Source organism: Cervus canadensis, chromosome 18, assembly GCF_019320065.1.
Source record: "Cervus canadensis isolate Bull #8, Minnesota chromosome 18, ASM1932006v1, whole genome shotgun sequence".
Classification (NCBI taxonomy): Eukaryota; Metazoa; Chordata; class Mammalia; order Artiodactyla; family Cervidae; genus Cervus; species Cervus canadensis.
In genome coordinates, this window is record NC_057403.1 from 12,037,533 (window position 1) to 12,057,541 (window position 20,009).

At 46.7% G+C, this 20,009-nt stretch overlaps 2 protein-coding genes across 2 annotated transcripts; one reads left to right on the forward strand and one right to left on the reverse strand.

Annotated features, from left to right (window-relative positions):
* The first annotated feature begins 13,210 nt into the window (after nucleotides 1-13,210).
* On the forward strand, nucleotides 13,211-14,149 carry LOC122420054 (olfactory receptor 5-like). Its single transcript, XM_043434788.1, has one exon. It carries the CDS (start codon nucleotides 13,211-13,213, stop codon nucleotides 14,147-14,149), a length of 939 nt encoding a protein of 312 aa, XP_043290723.1.
* A 4,677-nt stretch (nucleotides 14,150-18,826) lies between these two features.
* On the reverse strand, nucleotides 18,827-19,801 carry LOC122420525 (olfactory receptor 5-like). Its single transcript, XM_043435685.1, has one exon. The coding sequence runs from the start codon at nucleotides 19,799-19,801 to the stop codon at nucleotides 18,827-18,829; it is 975 nt and encodes a 324-aa protein (XP_043291620.1).
* Between the last annotated feature and the right edge of the window lie 208 nt (nucleotides 19,802-20,009).

Consider the following 20,009-nt stretch of genomic DNA (forward strand, 5'->3'; position numbering starts at 1 on the left):
TCTCCCCCTGGGAACTATCAGTTTGTCCTCTAAGTTTGTGAATCTGCTTCTGTTTTCTGATTAAGTTTCTGGAACGGTCTTACGTGTCCCTTTGCTGCAGCAGTTCTCAGTGAGGAGTGCCTCTGCTCCTCAGAGAACTTGGCAATGTCTAGAGATGTTCTTTGTTGCCACAGCTGGAGAGAGGGGTTGCCCCTGGCATGTAACGGGCAGAGACCAGGGAGGCTGCTCAACATCCTACAGTCCACAGGACAGCCCCACAACAAAAAAATGACCCCCTGAGAATTTCAATAGGGCTGAGGCTGAGGAACTCTCGTTGACTTGTCTACATTCACTCCCTCCATCAGAGAGTAAGGTCCAGGGCTTCTGCTGACTTGTTTGCCGATGCGTCTCCAGCAACTAGAACCTCGTCTGAGGCAGCAGATGAGCCACTGACATGTACTGAATGGAATGAGTGACAATAACCTCTACCCACCTGCTTCATGGTCTCGCCCTTGCTCCTCTGCCTTTCAAACATTCACTGGGCATTTACTCAAAGCAGGCACTGGCAGTGCACCAGGCCTCTCTGGTGAGCTCGCCCTGGCCCCTGCCCCTGAGAAGCCCTCTTTCTAGTGGGAAAGGCCTGACCCCCACCCACCACACACGCGCCCTTTATTTGCGACAACTGGCATATCTCCTTTCAGAGAAGTGGGACTGGAGACAAAAATGCAGCACGTCCTGTATCTCCAGGTGTGATGTCATTGTCAAAAATATATTAAAAAGTTGATGAAATTCTTCAAAAAATAGACTAAATTCTTTAAAAACTAAATATTGCAATCATGTTGCTGTACCGCAGAAACCAACGCAACATTATGAAGCAATTACCCTTCACTTAAAAATAAATTTTAATGTTCTGTGGCCGCCTGGATGGGGAGGGGGTTTGGGGGAGAACGGGTGCATGTATGTGTGTGGCTGAGTCCCTTCGCTGTTCGCCTGAAACTATCACAACGCTGTTAATCACCTATATCCCAATACAAAATAAAAGTTTAAAGTTTGAAAAAAAATATATATATATATTTAAAAATCATTATTTCCATATTCACTCAACCAACAAGCTATAAAACTACCTCATAACTTAAAAAAAAGTTACAAAACAAAAGCCATCCCAGATTAAAAGAAACCAAATTAACATGATAGTTGAATGCCCCATGGATCCTTGATCCTATTCTGGGTATTTCATTAAAAAAAAAAAAAATAGGTACAAAAACATGGGAACAACCAAAGAAATTTTAATACGGTATATAAATAATACCATATTCGATGGTTGAACTGTGTAAATGTTAAGAAAGAGGAGTGTCCTTATGAAAGAGAATGCCCTTGTTCTTGGGAGATGCCTGTTGAAGTATTTAAGAGTGAAGAGTCGTGATACCTGCCACACATTTTCAGTTGGTTTATCAAAAGGAGATTGTACATGAAAGTGGAGTTTCTCAATCACGGCACTTCTAACGTTTGGACCAGGACAATTCTTGTCGGAAGAACTGTTTGTGCATCGTAGGATGTCCAGCTGTATCCCTGGCCTCCACCACTAGATGCAGTCACACGCTCCCCAGCTTGTGAAGATAAAAGCTATTTCTTAACGTCGTCAAATGCGCTCCTACAGGGTGGAGGGGACCCCATAGGGTCAACCTCAGCCAATCAGAATCAGAGAGACGTTGCTTCAGGGCCGGAGCGTGTGAACCAAGCCTCAACCAGTCAATTTCAGAGACACTGCTTCAGTGTGAACTCAATCTCAGCCAATCAGAATCAGGATCCCACCAAACTGAGGACCAGTGCTATGAAAGAAGATAAAGAAAATGGAGAAAAGTGTTAACAACTGGCGAACAGGTGAGAGGTGGACAGGTGTTTGTTGAACAATTCTTGCGATGTTTTTGCAAGTTCAAAATTTTTAAACAGCTAAAGCATTGGTTAAAAGAAGTCTTGACTGAGGGTCAATCCCTGATACCATCAGGTTACCATCCTGAGGCAAATTTTTACTACAACACTCCCATTTGATCATGACGCACTTCCGCTCTCCTCTGCCTTAGGGATGACGTTTAAACTTGGAGTCAGGCCTTCCAGGCCCTCATTGCTGGGTCCTATTTATCACCCACTTCAGCCCTATCTTCCTTTCTGAAACTGTTCTACTCCTCTCTGGCAAATTGTCATTTAAAACCCATTCTAACTGAGATATCCTCTGGAGAACAGTACGCAAGTTTCCCAAGATGAATCATTAATGAAACCTTCTCGAGGCCCCCACTCCACCCCTCCGTATGCCGTTTGATTCACGTTATACAGTAGATGGCTCTCCTCCCCTCCTGGGGGGTTCCGCATACAGACTTCTCTTCTGCTGTTCATGACTCTGTTCTGAAGGCAGCGACAGAGGATGAGGTGGTTGGATGGCATCACTGACTCAATGCATATGAGTTTGAGCAAACTCTGAGACGTGAAGGACAGGGAAGCCTGGCGTGCTGCAGCCCATGGGGTCGTAGAGTCGGACAGAACTTAGCGACTGCATAACAGCAACACAAAGTTCTGACAAAAAAACCTGGGGTCCTCAGTTTGCCTGCTCACAAGGGGCTGAATTTCTACCAACGGTTTCACCTTCCCCAAGGGCTGACAGTTGTCTGTTGTCTTTTAGGTCTCAGGCTTGGGGAACAAAACCAGTGACCCCACAGTTTCTGCTTTCACAAGTGGTCATTGCAAGAACTATGTGGGCATACTCACGGCATGTAAAGGGCTTCCCAGGGGGCACCAGCAGTAAAGAACCCGCCTGCCAGTGCAGGAGAGATGAGACATGGGTTCGGTCCCTGGGTCAGGAAGATCCGCTGCAGGGGGGCCTGGCAACCCACTCCAGTATTTTTTTTTTTTTTCTTTGCTGAGAAGATACACATCTTTTCTGGCTATCTTGGGTCTTTGCTGCTGTGTGGGGAATTCTCTCCAGCTGTGGTGTGCAGGCCCCTCGCTGCGGGCCTCCCCAGCTGTGGGGCAGAGTCCAGGCACGTGGGGTCAGCACGTGTGGCTCTAGAGCCCCAGAGGGCAGGCTCCGTGGCTACGGCACATGGGCACCGCCACTCCGCAGCACGTGGGACCCTCCAGGGCCAGGGATAGGGCCAGCGTCCCTGCAGTGTGAGGCGGACGCCCAGCCACTGGACCCCCAAGGAAGGCCCCCGCTCCAGTACTCCTGCCTGGAGAACCCCATGGACGGGGAGCCTGGTGGGCTATGGTCCATAGGGTCACAAAGAGTCAGACACGACTGAAGCGGCATGGCAGGCATGGCCTGTAAAATGTGCCTGCGTACAAACTGTTTAAGTTCTGACTACCGTAGTTTATCCACTCACCTACTGTTGCTGCTGTTCTGAATTTTTGTCATTCTAACAGGTGTGTATCTTGCTTTAATATGTATTTCCCTAAAACATATGATGTGGAGGATATTTTCATATGCTCATTTGGCATCTGTACGTCTTTGGTGAGATGTCTATTAAGTTCTCTTGCCTGGTTTTAAAATTGGGTGATTGTTTTCCTTATGGTTGAGTATGAAGCATTCTTTGTGTATTTTGGATAGCAGTCCTCTATCAGAGGTGTCTTTTGAGGTATTCCCTTTCAGTCTGTGACTTTTCTTATTCTATGACTCAGGCCACTTTTTTAAAAAATTGTTTATTTGGCTGTGACAGGTCTTAGTTGTAGCATTCAAGATCTTTGTCCTCTGACCAGGAATCAAACCCAGGCCCCCTGCATTGCGAGTGAGGAGTCACAGTCACTGGACCACCAGGGAAGTCCCCAAGTTATACCACTTTTATTTATTTATTTGTTTTAGCCTGTGGGTTTTATTTATTTATTTGGGGGGAGGCTAATTACTTTACAATATTGATGCATTCAGCTACAAGAAGTCAGATGTCTTCTGAGAAGAAGTCAGAAGTCAGAAGTCATCTGACTTCTTGTAGCTGAATGCATTACTACAGAGACAAGGAAGTGTTCTATGTAGGCAAAATATCCAACCATGGCACCCTGTCCTCCTTTGGCCAAGGGGTGGCCAATTTCTTGTTCCTTCTTGTGCCTCAAGGATGCAAAATGTCTGAATCCAAGTTGTCAGAAACGTTCCTGAAGACAGTCATTCAGTCTTGGGGTCCTTGGAGTTGCCTCCATTCTGTGTTGTCTGAGATATAATGATTTGGCTTTTCCATAGATTCTACCAGGCATATCATAGACTTCCAACAGATTCAATACTTCTGCTGAAGTTAGATTAAGCAACTTCCTAATTCCATCAAGAACTCTTTATCTAGTGCCTACTATGTGCTAGGCACCGTTCTAAGCATTGGGGATATAGTAGTGAATGACATAAACCAAAGCCCTGTCTTCATGGAGCTTATTACACTATGGTGGAAAAGCCAGACAATAAGCAAGTCGCATGAAGTACATGGCATGTTCAACGGTGTTCAGTGCAATGGAGGATGTGGCTGGCTTCAGGCATAGCTGAATCCATCAGCTGCAACAATACTAGACTCTAAAACCTGGCAAGGGGATAAGGAATGCCTCAGTGTTTTGCCTGTCTGTCAGCCATGAAATTAAAAGATGCTTGCTCCTTGGAAGAAAAGCTATGACAAACCTAGACAGTGTGTTGAAAACCAGAGATATCACTTTGCCAACAAAGGTCTGACTGTCAAAGCAATGGTTTTTCCGGTAGTCATGTACAGATGTGAGAACTAGACCATAAAGACAGCTGAGCACTGATGAATTGATGCTTTTGAACTGTGGTGTTGGAGAAGACTCTTAAGTGTCCCTTGGACTGCAAGGAGATCAAACCAGTCAATCCTAAAAGAGATCAGTCCTGAATATTCAGTGGAAGAACTGATGCTGAAGCTGAAACTCCAATATTTTGGCCACCTGATGCAAAGAGCTGACTCACTGGAAAAGACCCTGATGCTGGGAAAGATTGAAAGTGGGAGGAGAAGGGGATGACAGAGGATGAGATAGTTGGATGGCATCACCAACTCAATGGACATGAGGTTGAGCAAACTCCAGGAGACAGTGAAGGAGGGGAGCCTGGCGTGTTGCAGTCCATGGGTTCGCAAAGAGTCAGACACAACTGAGCCACTGAACAGCAAGAACAAGAACCACAGATTGGTGAAAGCCTTCGAGTCCAAAGAGTGCAGGATGACCCAGGGGACCTGACTTTATACGCTGAGTGGCAAAAGACCAAAGGAGTTAAGTCTTGATAGTTTCCACACAGAAAGCAATGGTAAGGTTGAGAGTGTTGGGGTGAGAAGAAAAAGGGGGAGGACTTGGAAGGAGTATGTCGATGTTAGGGGCCCCTCAAGTCTTCTGCCAGTTGAAATGTGGAGGCCTGGGCTTCCTGTGCTCCTGATAGAGTCAATTTCCATTGCTTACAACCAAAGACTTCTAACTCACACACACACACACACACACACACACACCCCTATGCTGTGCTAGGTTCTGCTAGACGTTGAGAACACAGAGATAAATTAGACACAGACCAGTTCCCAGAAAACTCCCAGCCTGTAGGGGCAGCTGGAGAGTAAGAAGCCCCCTGCAGTTTACAGGGCACCCACTGGCATCCCAGGTGGTGCAGTCGTAAAGGATCCGCCTGCAATGCAGGAGACTCAGGTTCCATCCCTGCGTCGGGAAGATCCCCTGAACGAGGGCACGGCAACCCACTCCAGTCTTCTTGCCTGGAGAATCCCATGGGCAGAGGAGCCTGGCAGGCGACAGTCCACGGGGTCGCAAAGAGGTGGACACGACCGAGTGACTAACACTTTCACTTCACTGTCAGGGAAGGTAAAGTTTTTATTCTTTCAGTTCAGTTCAGTCGCTCAGTCATGTCCAACTCTTTGCAACCCCATGAACCGCAGCACAACGGGCCTCCCTGCCCATCACCAACTCCCGGAGTCCACCCAAACCCATGTCCATTGAGTCGGTGATGCCCTCCAACCATCTCATCCTCTGTCGTCCCCTTCTCCTTCTGCCCTCAATCTTTCCCAGCATTGGGGTCTTTTCAAATGAGTCAGCTCTTCACATCAGGTGGCCAAAGTATTGGAGTTTCATCTTCAACATCAGTCCTTCCAATGAACTCCCAGGACTAATTTCCTTTAGGATGGACTCGCTGGATCTCCTTGCAGTCCAATGGACTCTCAAGAGTCTTCTCCAACACCACAGTTCAAGAGCATCAATCCTTCAGCACTCAGCTTTCTTTATAGTCCAACTCTCACATTCATACATGACTACTGGAAAAACCAGAGCCTTGACAAGATGGACCTTTGTTGACAAAGTAATGTCTCTGCTTTTTAATATGCTGTCTCGGTCATAACTTTCCATCCAAGGAACAAGCGTCTTTCAATTTCATGGCTACAATCACCATCTGAAGTGATTTTGGAGCCCCCAAAAATAAAGTCTGCCACTGTTTCCACTGTTTTCCCATCTATTTGCCATGAAGTGATAGGACCAGATGCCATGATCTTAGTTTTCTGAATGTTGAGCTTTAAGCCAACTTTTTCACTCTCCTCTTTCACTTTTTCATCAAGAGGCTCTTTAGTTCTTCTTCACTTTTTGCCATATGGTTTCATAAGATGCAAACTTCTTATTAAAAGAAAATATTGGAAACTCCCTGGCAGTCCAGTGGTTAGGATTCGGCACTCTCGTTGCCTTGGGCCTGGGTTCAATCCCTGGTCAGGGAGCTAAGATTTTGTAAGCTGTGGGCACAGTCCTCCCCCCAAATTTGCTTCGTAATTGGAAGAATTAAAAGCTTCACATATTTTTGATACTTCTCCAACCTTTTTATATTGGTAGAAAAGTCATACCAAGCCCTCAACTATTAAAGCACAAGGATATCACCTAGGTCTTCCCAGATGGTGCTAGTGGTAAAGAACCCACCTGCCAATGCAGCAGATGTAAGAGACACAGGTTTGATCCCTGGGTCAGGAAGATCCCCTAGAGCAGGGCAACCCGCTGGTTACTCTTGCCTGGAGACTCCCATGGACAGAGGAGCCTGGCGGGCTGCAGTCCAGGGGGTCGTAAGAGTTAGACGTGAGAGTCGGACATGACTTAGAGACTGAGCCACTACCACCGCCAGTGTCACTGGACTGTATGCTGATAACCTGGCTAAAATGGTACATTTTGTTAGGCATATTTTGCCAATTGAAATTCCATTAAGAAAAGAAAAGGGATGATTGGGGTCAGTGATAAAGGAGGCTAGTGGTAGCCTTCCCAAATTATTCAGCCTCAGAAGATGACTCAGAGGATGTCCCTGGTGCTCCAGTGGTTGAGAACCCATGCTTTAATTGCACAGGGTGCAGGTTCCACCCCGAGTCGGGAAGCTAAGATCCTGCATGCCGCATAGTGTGGCCAGACCAAAGCAAAATGAACAAACCAGAAAGAGAAGACTCGTATTTCTGCAGGAGGAAGGGAAACGGGGGAGCGTATTCCAGGGAGATGGATCAGAATAAGCCCAGATAACAATTATGAAAGGCAAGTAGGTGTCCCAGACCTGGGGAGGTGTCCAGGACTATGGAAAGAGACTCATCTAGTTATGGGGACTTATGCAGGGTCATAGCTTGGGTACACACAATGTAAGCTAAAATATCATGCTGAGAAATTCCAAGTTCATACAACAGACAAAGAGGAGAGTGCTTGAAAGAATCCTACATGTGACCTACTGCGTGCCTGCCTTACATACAAAGTGTCTCTTGGCTTGTGCTAAGCGAAGGTAATCTTAGAAGTCTTTCTCAACCTTTAATTCGGTTACCACATTTTTTTGAAAATCTGCTCTAGTGTTTTTTTAAGTGTTAGTCTCTCAGTTATGTCTGACTCTTTGTGATGCCAGAGACTGTAACCCGCCAGGCTCCTCTGTCCATGGGATTCTCCAGCAAGAATACTGGAGTGGGATGCCATTTCCTTCTCCAGGGGATGCTCCTGACCCAGAGATCGAACCTGGTTCTCCTGCACTGGCAGGCAGATTCTTTACCTTCTGAGCAACCTGGGAAGCCAGAATTCTCCTGTAAGTCCCCATGACTAGCCAAGTCTCCTTCCTCTCCACTTTGCCGATTTCTGGTCCTCATCTAGATCCATGTCGCCTCTACTACAGACCTTGGACAGAAGTGAAATCTGTTAGTTTTGTGTTCCCAGCATACACACAGTAGGCTATCAATGAATGCTTACTGATATGGCCTAAAGACAGATTGCAAATTAGGGATGCTTTTGCCTACTTATGTCAAGTCCAGTTGAAATTTAGAGGGGAAAAAAAAACGTTCCCAGCGGTTCTGTAATTCCACAGAGATCAGGGGAGGGAGGTGTCAGAGAGCCTCAGCTTTGGTTTAAGATGTTTTCCCCGCTGGTCGGCAGGGAGGACAAAGCCACCCTGGCAGTGTCAGACTCACGCAGTTGGGAGGATGTGGTGGGTTACGGTGTGCGGTGGCTCTGCTGGGACCTCCCGCTCAGCATCAAGGTCAGCTCCTCCCACGCTGGCATGAATTCAAGGAGCTGCCCTTGTCTTCCGACTGCTGAACCCTCTGGCCCCTTCCTGAAAATTCTGTCCCCAAGTGGATGCTCTGACCATCTTGTCACTGACCAGAGACATCAAGAAGGAAAGAGACTTAACTGTATCCATTCTGATAGACTCATCTTACTAGAGATTTTCTGGTAAGGATACTGGGTATATCATTTGCTGGGGAACAAAGTGAAGGAAATGTAAAGATGGTAAGACAGGAAATGGTACATACAGAGAGCTACTCTGTGTCAGGTGCTTTGCTGAGTGATTCCCCTGTATTATCTCCATAAATTCTCTAAATAATCCTATGATATACTTATAAAGAAGAATTAAAGAGGCTTTTGATGAGGGTGAAAGAGGAGGGTGAAAAAGCTGGCTTAAAGCTCAACATTCAAAAAACTAAGATCATGGCATCTGGTCCCATCACTTCATTGCAAGTATATAGCAGAAAAGTGGAAATGGTGATTGACTATTTTCTTGGGCTCCAAAATCACTGCAGATGGTGACTGCAGCCATGACATTAAATGATGCTTGCTCCTTGGAAGGAAACTATGACAAACCTACACAGAATATTAAAAAGCAGAGACATTATTTTGCCAACAAAGGTCTGAATAGTCAAAGCTATGGTTTTTCAAGTAGTCATGTACAGGTATAAGATTTGGACCATAAAGAAGGCTGTGTGTGTTAGTCCTTCAGTCATTTCCAACTCCTTGTGACCCCATGGACTGTAGCCCACCAGGCTCCTCTGTCCATGGATTTTCCAGGCGAGAATATTAGAGTGGGTTTCCATTTCCTCCTCCAGCGGAATCTTCCCGACCCAGGGATTGAAACTGGACCTCCCGCACTGCAGGTGGGGCTCTCCCATCTGAGCCGCTGGGCGCCGAAGAATGGACGCTTTTGAGCTGTGGTGTCGGAGAAGGCTCTTGAGAGTCCCTTGGGCTGCAAGGAGATCACACCAGTCCATCCTAAAGGAGATCAGTCCCAAGTGTTCATTGGAAGGACTGATGCTGAAGCTGAAACTCCAATACTCTGGCCACTGGTGTGAAGAGCCAACTCACTGGAAAAGACCCTGATGCTGGGAAAGATTGCGGGCAAGAGGATAAGGGGATGACAGAGGATGAGATGGTTGGATGGCATCACTGACTCATCACAATGGACATGAGTTTGAGCAAACTCTGGGAGATAGTGAAGGACAGAGAAGCCTGGAGTGCTGCAGTCCGTGAGGTTGCAAAGAGGCAGACATAACTTAGCAACTGAACAATAACAAACTTATAAATATGGATCCTGTTTTATGAACGGAGAAACTGAAGTTCAGTAAGAGTAAGTAAAAATGCTTGACTTGATCCCAGTAAGCAAAGAGAATTTGGAGCTGGACTTCAGGTCCACGTGATTCTGAACCCTGAATTCTTTCTGTTGTACCAAGATGTCACTCAGGCATGCTGGAGAAGGAACAGCTGGGCTGGAAACTAAGAATCAGGGCTGGAGTTCCCAGAAAGCTGAGTGACTTGGGTCCAACTCTGGTCACAGCTTTACGTCTCTGCTGGAGCTGTTCCTTCTCCCTGGGTGGCCCATCGTTGTATACGTTTTCCAACTTTCAGAATTCCAGGAACCCTTCAAGGCTCAGTTAAAATGTCAGAGGTTTCCCCCAGCCCTTCCTTGTGCAAATAGATACCCTTCATCAAACTTCTGCCCTTTCTTGCTGTGTGCATGAGTGCTTCCTCTGTGAGAATGGGTTAAGTGAATGAGCCAGGGCTGAAATCCAGTTTGGAGGTCAGAGCAAAGGACAACTTCATGGTACAGGTTCAAGCATGTGTGAGTCATTTCACATGCAGAAGCAGCAGAGTCTAGAGGAATGACCTCTGGCTTCAGGACTAGAGACCCAGGTGTGACCCTGAGCAAGTCTCTTCCCTTCTCCAAGCTTTAGTTCCTTGTCTGCAAAATGCAGCACATAACACTTCACTCACAGAATGGTCGCAAACTGTGTTGATGAAATAACGTATATCTATTGAAATTGTTAATTAATTATCAATTAGTATTCATTAATTATTATTATTTTAAGTCCTTTATTCATTCAATTGTTATTCATTAGTAATAATCAATGAGAAATGATACCTATATTTGGATGGCATACTTTTTGTTTAGTTTTTTTTTTTTGGCCACACTGTATGCAGGATTTTAGTTCCCTGACCAGGGATCAAAGCCACACCCCCTTGCAGTGGAAGCATGCATGGAGCCGTAACCACTGGACAACCAAGAAAGCCCCTGGCATACTGTTTAATATTAAGAGATAACATTGGTTGTGTACCCTGTGTCAGAAACTTGATACATGGCAACCCTATGAGTGCTCTATAAGAACTAAAATTAGCCCCAACTTGCATATGAAGTTTTACAAGAACCTGTAACTTATCTAAATCTCATGGCTATTCGGTCATTGTCGTTCAGTCGCTAAGTCGTGTCCAATTCTTTGCGACCCCATGGACACAGCTATTTGGTGGAAGATTGAATGTTCAGATCAAGGTCTATCTGACTTTTATTTAATGATGCAGATATTAGATCATCTGAGATGAAGCTAATTACATGTATTTTCTTTTTTTCCCTTGAAAGTCTATTGAGGGTAGGAAAGGTTAGGTAACTTGCCCAAGTTTAGCCAATAAGGGATACTTAGATAGAACACTGGGCTTCCCTGATGGTTCAGGGGGGAAAGAATCTGCCTGCAGTGCAGCAAACCTGGATTCGAACCCTGGGTCAGGAAGATCCCCTGGAGAAGGAAAGGGCAATCCACTCTAGTATTCTGGGAAATCCCATGGACAGAGGAGCCCGGCGGGTATATCCCATGGGGTCACAAAGAGTTGGACACAACTGAGCAACTAACGCACGCACACACTCATATGCAGAGAGAAAACGCCCACTTGGACGGGCCACGATGTTTATCTTCACACCCACTCTGTACCGGGCGGAGTGCATGTCGATGCTCCCGAAATGTCTGTGGGATGGAATAAGCAGACAAGGCAGGAATCCTGACTCCAGGTGTGTATTCTTCCCCACACCATGTCAGCTCCCTTCCAAATCAACAATCACCAGCAACTGAAGAGAGTCACCAAGGCCGAGATCAGGTGCTCCCAGCCAACACCCCACCTGGATGTCTGCACCTCCTAGAAAACGCGATGCCCTTAAATCCAACGTGGAGCCATCACACGTTAAATAACCATGTCCTGAGTACCTATAATGTACCGGGCAATGTGCTCTTTTGCTAGTCTCCAGGGTAGAGTTCTGAGTGAGATAGACCTAGCTCCTTCCCCCAGGCTTACAGCCCAGTTGGAGAGACACTGAATAACTGCACAAACATACAAGTAGTTTAACATGATAACGGTTTGTAATACACAGAAAATAAAGACACACAGTTTGATAGAGAATTTTTTAAGGGAGGTTTATCTGAAGACAAGAAACCGAAAAATTATGCCAAAGATGTCTAGGATTCCCAGAAATGGGAAGAACAAGAAGGGGGAGAAAGTGTTCCAGACAAAAGGGACATGTGGGAATTCTTTAAGGCTGGCAGGACCTTACAACTTTTGAGGAAATGGAAATGTCCCTGTATGGCTTTGATAGATGGAAGAAGAGGAACGACAATGTGAGTTAAAACTGATACAGCCACTGGGAAAACAGTATGGCGGTTCCTTAAAAAACTAAAAATAGAGCTACCGTATGGCCCAGCAATCCCACTCCTGGGCATATACCCAGAGAAAAGCATAATTCAAAATATACATGCACCACCACCCCCCAGTGTTCATTGTAGCACTTTTTTGCAATAGACACTACATGGAAGCAACACAAGTGTCCTTCAACAGAGGAATGGATAAAGAAGATGTGGCACATATATACAAATGGAATAGTACTCGGTCATAAAAAGGAATGAAACGGGGTCATTTGTAGAGACGTGGCCAAAGCGGGAGACTGTTACACAGAGTGAAGTAAGCCAGAAAGAGAACAACAAATATCATATATTAACACACATACATGGAATATAGAGAAATGGTACAGATGATCTTATTGGCAAAGCAGAAATAGAGACAGACATAGAGAACGAACGTGTGGATACCAAAGGGGAGTGTGTAGTGGTGATGTGGGATGGGCTGGGAGATTGGGATTGACACGTATCCACTGTTGGTACTGTCTGTAAAATAGACGAGTAATGGGAACCGACTGTAGAGCTCAGGGAACTCTGCTCAGCGATCTGCGGTGACCTCAAGGGGAAGGAAGTCCAGACGGTGGGGAGTATCTGTACGCGCAGGGCTGATTTGGTTTGTTTTACAGCAGGAACTAACACAACATTGTAAGGCCAGTCTAGTCCAATAAAAATTAATTTTGAAAAAGTCCTCTCCCCCCTCCAAAAAAAAAACACAAAACCCAAAACCTAAAGCAACTGGCAAAGTTTGATGAGGAACATGAGGTTTACTCTAAGAATAATGGGGGGGGGGCGGAGATTAAAAGCTGTAAGCAGAGGAGTGACCCTAAAGGACTGTGTTTTTCAGATGCTCCATTAGCTACTTTGTGGAGGATTGTAGCAGCCAGAATGGAATCAGGGAGGCCAGAGAAGAGGGTGTCTCATGTACCCGAGCGACATGATGGCTGGGATCTGGGGTGCGGCAAGGTGTACAGAGGCAGATCTGTGAACTACTTTGCAGTATGTTTTGTGCTTAGATGGAGAGGTCCCTGGAGTTGGGCAACATGACGAGGGTCCAGGAATTCATCTTGCTGGGCTTGTCCACGAGCCCAGAAACAAGGGAAGTCCTGTTTCTCGTCTTCCTGACCCTCTACCTGCTGACCCTTCTGGAGAACGCCCTCATTGTCTTCCTCATCTGCAGCCACGCCGAGCTCCACAAGCCCATGTACTTCTTCCTGGGCAACCTGAGCTGCCTGGAGATGTGCTACGTGTCGGTGACCATGCCCAGCCTGCTCGTGGGGCTGTGGACGGGACCCTACCACGTGCCCTTCACAGCCTGCATGACCCAACTCTTCTTCTTCATCGTCCTCATCTGCACAGAGTGCGCCCTCCTGGCCTCCATGGCCTGTGATCGCTACGTGGCCATCTGCCGCCCACTGCACTACCCGATGCTCATGCGGCCCCAGGTCTGCCGGGGCTTGGCCGGGACTTCCTGGCTTGGTGGGCTGCTGGTCTCGGTGGTCAAGACAGCGTGCATCGCCAGCCTGTCCTACTGCGGCCCCAACGTCGTCAACCACTTCTTCTGTGACGTCTCCCCACTGCTCAACCTGTCCTGCACCCACGTGGCCCTGACTGAGCTGGTGGACTTCCTGTCCGCCATCGTCATCCTCTGGGGCTCCCTCCTGGTGGCCATAGCCTCCTATGTGGCCATTGGCAGGGCCGTGCTCTGCATGCCTTCCGCCGCCGCCCGGCGCAAGGCCTTCTCCACCTGCGCCTCCCACCTGGTGGTGGTGGGCATCTTCTACTCGGCCACTCTCTTCATCTACGCCCGCCCCAGCCGCATAGAAGCCATGGACCTCAACAAGGTGCTGTCGGTCACCTACACAGTGGTCACGCCCATGTGCAATCCGGTCATCTACTGCTTGCGGAACAAGGAGGTCCAGGCAGCTTTCCGTAGGGCTCTACGTGGGTCCTGAGGCTGACCAGCTAAGGGCATGATGGACAATTCAAGCTGTCAATACTTGATATTCACACAGCATACACTTCATCCTTTGAAAATGTATGAATCAGTGGCTATTTAGCACATTCACAACATTGTGCAACAAATACCGTTGTCTGACTCCAGGACATTTTCATCACCACCAAGACAAACGGATAAAGAAGATGTGGTACAGATGTACAATGGAATATCACTCAGCTGTGAAAAGGATCAAAATCAGGTCATTTGTCGTGATCTGAATGAACCGAGTGTCTGTCATACAGAGTGAAGTAAATCAGAAAAAGGAAAAGCAAATGTTGTATATTAATGCATACATATGAAATCTAGAAAAATGGTACAGATGAACCTATTTCCAGAGGAGGAATAGAGATACAGATGCAGAGAATGGACTTGTGGGCACAGAGGGGCAGAGGGGAGGGCGGGATGAGTGGAGAGAGTGGCATTGACATGTATACACTATCCTGAGTAAACAGATGGCTGAGGGGAATGTGACCTAAAGCAGAGGGGGCTCAGCTCAGCGCCCTGTGCCGACCTGGTGGAGTGGGATGCAGGGTGAGAAGTTCAGGAGGGAGGGGATCCATGTACACATATGGCTGATTCACACTGCCGTGCAGCAGAAACCAACAGCACTGTAAAGCGATTAGATTCCAGTTTTTTAAACAAGAAACCTGTACACACCACAAGTCACTCGCAATCCCCTATTCCACCCCCCAGCCCTAAGAAACCTTTCATCTTTCTCTCTGTATGGATTTGCCTGATTAGACATTTTACATAATTGAAATCAGATAATATGTGGACTTTTAAATGCGGCTTCTTTCATTTAGCATAGTATTTTCAGGTTTGTGCATATTGCAGCATGCTTCAGTACTTTATTCCTTTTTATGTTTGCACAATATTCCGTTATGTGTATATATCACATCGAGTTTGCCCATTCCTCGGTTGAAAGACATTTCAGTTGTTTTCACTTTTTAGCTGTTAGGGATAGTGCCGCTGTAAACATTTTTATAGCACCCTTTCTGTGGAAACACATTTTCTTCTCTCTTGGGTATATGCATAGGAGTGGAATTGCTGAGTCATATACTAATGCTAGGGGCTTCCCAGTGGTGTGAGTGGTAGAGAACCTGCTTACCAACGCGGGAAACATAAAAGACATGGGTTCAATCCCTGGGTCAGGAAGATCCCCTAGAGGAGGAAATGGCAACCCACTCCAGTATTCTTGCCTGGAAATTCCCATGGACAGAGGAGCCTGGTGGGCTACAGTCTATAGGATCACAAAGATTCGGACACAAATGAACGACTTAGCATGCAGCACACATGCTAATGCTATATTTCACTTTTTGAAGAACTGTCAAGCTCTTTCAAAGCGACCGATATTCTACTTTCAAAATATATGTGTGGCAGGGTAGGCAGGGCAATTATAAATGGCAATTTATAGATGAGATCATGCAAATGACCAACGAATCTAATAAATCTCCTTAATATTCAGCAAAAATGCTAGTTATGATGTTTTACCATCACTGTATCAGATCAGGAAAGATTCAAGAGACTGTTAACACCTAAAGCTGAGCTGAGGTTGGGGTGTCCCTGGTGGCTCAGACGGTAAAGAATCTGCCTACAGTGCAAGACACCTGGGTTCGATCTCTGGGTTGGAAAGATCCCCTGGAGAAGGGAATGGCAACCCAATCCAGTAGTCATACTTGGAGAACTCCATGGATTCCAGAGGAGCCTGGGGTCCATGGGTGGTCTCAGAGTCAGACACGACTGAGCAGCTAACAGCTGAGGTGGCTTTGAAACGCGGTAATTCCCTCTCATAGACTGCTGGTGGAGGCATAAATTGCTGAAACCCTCCTTGAGAACAAACTGGTATTTGAATTTTGCCTACACTTTGACGCAGAATCTCCACTTCTGCAGATATCTCATAGGAAGATCAAAGGACTGATCTATAAAAATACACATATGAGAATGATTCCGGTAGCATTCTAGATTAAAGTGCCAGGGATTAAGTAGTTTGGTCTAGGACTGGCCACTCACATCATCCCACCCAGGCAGAAAGAGCCTGGAGGACAGAGGGCTGGAAACTTTGATGAACAGAATCCAAGGCTATCTCAAGATCTAGAACATGAAGATAAAAAAATGGTAATAGCCATGTCAGTGCACGTGAATTCAAAATTTGATAAATATTAGCAAATTGCTTTCCAGAAACACAGCCTCAATCTACATGCCCACAGCAGTCTGGGAGGGAAGCTGCCCCCACATCCAACCAACACTGCGTTGTCTCAGAGGATTTCCTTTTAATATGCTGTGAGCATATTAAAAGATGTTCCACTACCAGCTTTCATTCCACCACTTTGGGTTTCATTTCTTTAGTAGAGGTGGAGGTGGAACACTATTCCATAGTTTATTGGCCATTCCTGTTGCCTTTTGGGGGATGAACTTTTGGGTTATTTGTGCACAAATAGTTTAGAATGTGTGACAGTGTAGGTCAACTTTTCAGAAATTTTTTATTTAATGGTTGCACCAGGTGTTAGTTGCAGCATGTGGGATCTAGTTCCCTAACCAGAGTTTGAACCCATGCCCTCTACATTGAGAGCATTGAGTCTTATCCACTGGACTACCAGAGAAGGTCCTGTAATAGGTCAGTTTTGCCCATATCATTCCCTTTCTTCTCCATGATAAATTCCCAAAGTAGAATTAATTAATGCAAGGCCATCCAGACTCTCAAGGCTTTTTGTTATTTATTAGTAAACTGCTATTCTAAAACATACCGACATTAACTCTCACAAACCACACTAGAACATGGGCATTTCTCTTGAGGCACTGTCAACATGAATTTTTATTACTTAAAATAAAAATATGCTAGTATTCTACAGAAGTTCATTCTTGGAATTTCTATTTTCTCTTATAATATGCTTATTTTTTCAATTATACAGGTAATCCTAGATAATTGAAACATATTCAAATGTATAAAATAGAAAATATAAGTCCCCTGAGGTCTCACACCTAAAAACACAGCTAATAACTGATATACATCTTTTCAGGTTACTTTCTAGATATCCTCTAAGCCCCTGCGTGTGTACTCAGCTGTGTCTGACTGTTTTGTGACCCGAGTGGACTGTAGCCCACCAGGCTCCTCTGTCCTTGGGATTTCCCAGGCAAGAAAACTGGAGTGGGTTTCCAGTTCCTTCTGCAAGGAATCTTCCTGACCCAGGGATTGAACCCACATCTCCTGTGCCTTCTGCACTGGTAGGCAGGTTCTTTACCACTGAGCCACCTGGGAAGCCCTTTTTCTAGGCATTATTGTTTCGTTCAGTTGCTAAGTCGTATCTGACTCTTTGTGACCCCAGGGACTGCAGCACAGCAGGATTCCCTGTCCTTCACCATGTCCCAGAGTTTGCTCAAACTCATGTCCACCGAGTCAGTGATGCCATGCAGCCCTGTCACCCTCTGCCGTCTCCTTCTCCTCCTGCCTTCACTCTTTCCCACATCAGCGTCTTTTCCAGTGAGTCCACACTTCACATCAGGTGGCCAAAGTATTGGAGCTTCAGCTTCAGCATCAGTCCTTCCAGTGAATATTCAGGATTGATTTCCTTTAGGATGGACTGGTTGGATCTCCTTGTAGTCCAAGGGACTCTTGAGAGTCCCTCCAAGACTCTTGAGAGTCTTCTCCAACACCACAGTTCGAAAGCATCCATTCTTTGGCACTCAGCCTTCTTTATGGTACAACTTTCTAGGCAAATATTAACTTAAATAACTACTACAATCAGTCTATTTACTATTATTGCTCTACAAATCTTTGACATACTTTTATACTGCTTCTTTCATGTTTAACTCAACAACATACCATCTCCCCATGACAGTATCTGGTTTAATCTCTTTAATGAATGCATGTGATTTCACACTGTATATAGAACATAATGGGCTTCCATGGTAGCTCAGCTGGTAAAGAATCCGCCTGCAATGCAGGAGACCCCAGTTCGATTCCTGAGTCAGGAAGATCCCCTGGAGACGGGACAGGCTACCCACTCCAGTATTCATGGGCTTTCCTGGTGGCTCAGATGGTAAAGAATCCACCTGCAATGTGGGAGACCTGGGTTCAAGCTCTAGATTGGGAAGATCCCCTGAGGCATGGCAACCTCTCCAATCTTCCTGTCTGAAGAATCCCCATGGACAGAGGAGCCTGGTGGGCTACAGTCCATGGGGTTGCAAAGAGTTGGATATGACTGAGCGACTAAACACAGCACAGCATAGCATATAACACAACATTTAAATAATTTCATGTTGGTGAGCATTTGAATTATTTGCAAAAATTTTCAATAAAATAATGTTTATTTCAAATTTCACAATGTAATAATAAAAGCTTGTACTTATGTTTAAATATTGCATAACCTTTTTTCAGCGGGCAAGGAGTAAACTTCCATTTCTTGGATTACTGGAGAGCATGCACATTTAGGGGGTAGGTTATCAGCCACCTACATATTTCCTTCAAGAATCTTCTTGTTCATGACAATTTTCATTTTGTTTTTTCTCTTGAGTCTTCATATGTTTCTCCTTTATTTAAAGAATCCTTTGCTATATTGCAAATACTTCCCTCTGGGTTTCTATTTGGCTTTGGAGGTTGCATGTGTGTGTGTGTGTTGGCGTGAAAGTTTTAAAATCAGGAGCGGGAGATGTCCGTGATCGCGGAGGAGCCCTTGCGGGGGTGGAGGGCTCTCCGCAGGGCCGCGTGGACCTCCTTGTTTCGCAGGCAGTAGACCACCGGGCTGCAGGCGGGCGTGACCACCGTGTAGACGACCGACAGCACCTTGTGCAGGTCAGTGGACTCCACGCGGCTGGGGCGGGAATACATGAAGAGGACCACCGAGTAGAAGATGCCCACCACCACCAGGTGGGAGGCGCAGGTGGAGAAGGCCTTGCGCCGGGCGGCGGCGGAAGGCATGCGGAGCACCGTCACCCCAATGGCCGAGTAGGAGGCCAGGGCAACCAGCAGAGTCCCGCAGAAGATGCCGATGGCGGAGAGGAAGTCCACCAGCTCGGGCAGGGCCACGTGGGTGCAGGACAGGTTGAGCAGCGGGGAGACGTCACAGAAGAAGTGGTTGACGACGTTGGGGCCGCAGTAGGACAGGCTGGCGATGCACGCTGTCTTGACCACCGAGACCAGCAGCCCACCAAGCCAGGAAGTCCCGGCCAAGCCCCGGCAGACCTGGGGCCGCATGAGCATCGGGTAGTGCAGTGGGCGGCAGATGGCCACGTAGCGATCACAGGCCATGGAGGCCAGGAGGGTACACTTGGTGCCGATGAGGGAGATGAATAAAAAAAGCTGAATCAGGCAGGCTGTGAAGGGCACGTGGTAGGGTCCCATCCACAGCCCGGCGAGCAGGCTGGGCATGGTCACCGACAGGTAGCACATCTCCAGGCAGCTCAGGTTGCCCAGGAAGAAGTACATGGGCTTGCGGAGCTCGGCGTGGCTGCAGACGAGGAAGACGATGAGGGCGTTCTCCAGGAGGGTCAGCAGGTAGAGGGTCAGGAAGACGGCAAACACCACCACCCTCACGCCTTGCCTGGCAGACAGACCCAGCAGGATAAACTCTTGCACTCTGGACACATTGCCCAAGGACAGAGCCCTCTCCATCTAAGTGAGGAAGAAACAGGCTTTTAGAGACCATGTCCATCAGAAATAAATTGGCCAGCAAGGAAGAGCATAAGCAGTTAGGGGCTGTTGGGACAAAGCTGCTTTGCTATAGCCTGACCGTTGTGAGGAGCACAGCAAGGAGCAACTGGGAAATTGCAAAACTGGAAACAGGAAAGTTAACACTGTACTTGCTGCATCTGTAATCATA

What these genes read in the sequence shown, in the direction of transcription:
- LOC122420054 (XM_043434788.1), top strand. Translation starts at nt 13,211, where the DNA reads ATGGAGAGGTCCCTGGAGTTGGGCAACATGACGAGGGTCCAGGAATTC.
- LOC122420525 (XM_043435685.1), bottom strand. Translation starts at nt 19,801, where the DNA reads ATGGAGAGGGCTCTGTCCTTGGGCAATGTGTCCAGAGTGCAAGAGTTT.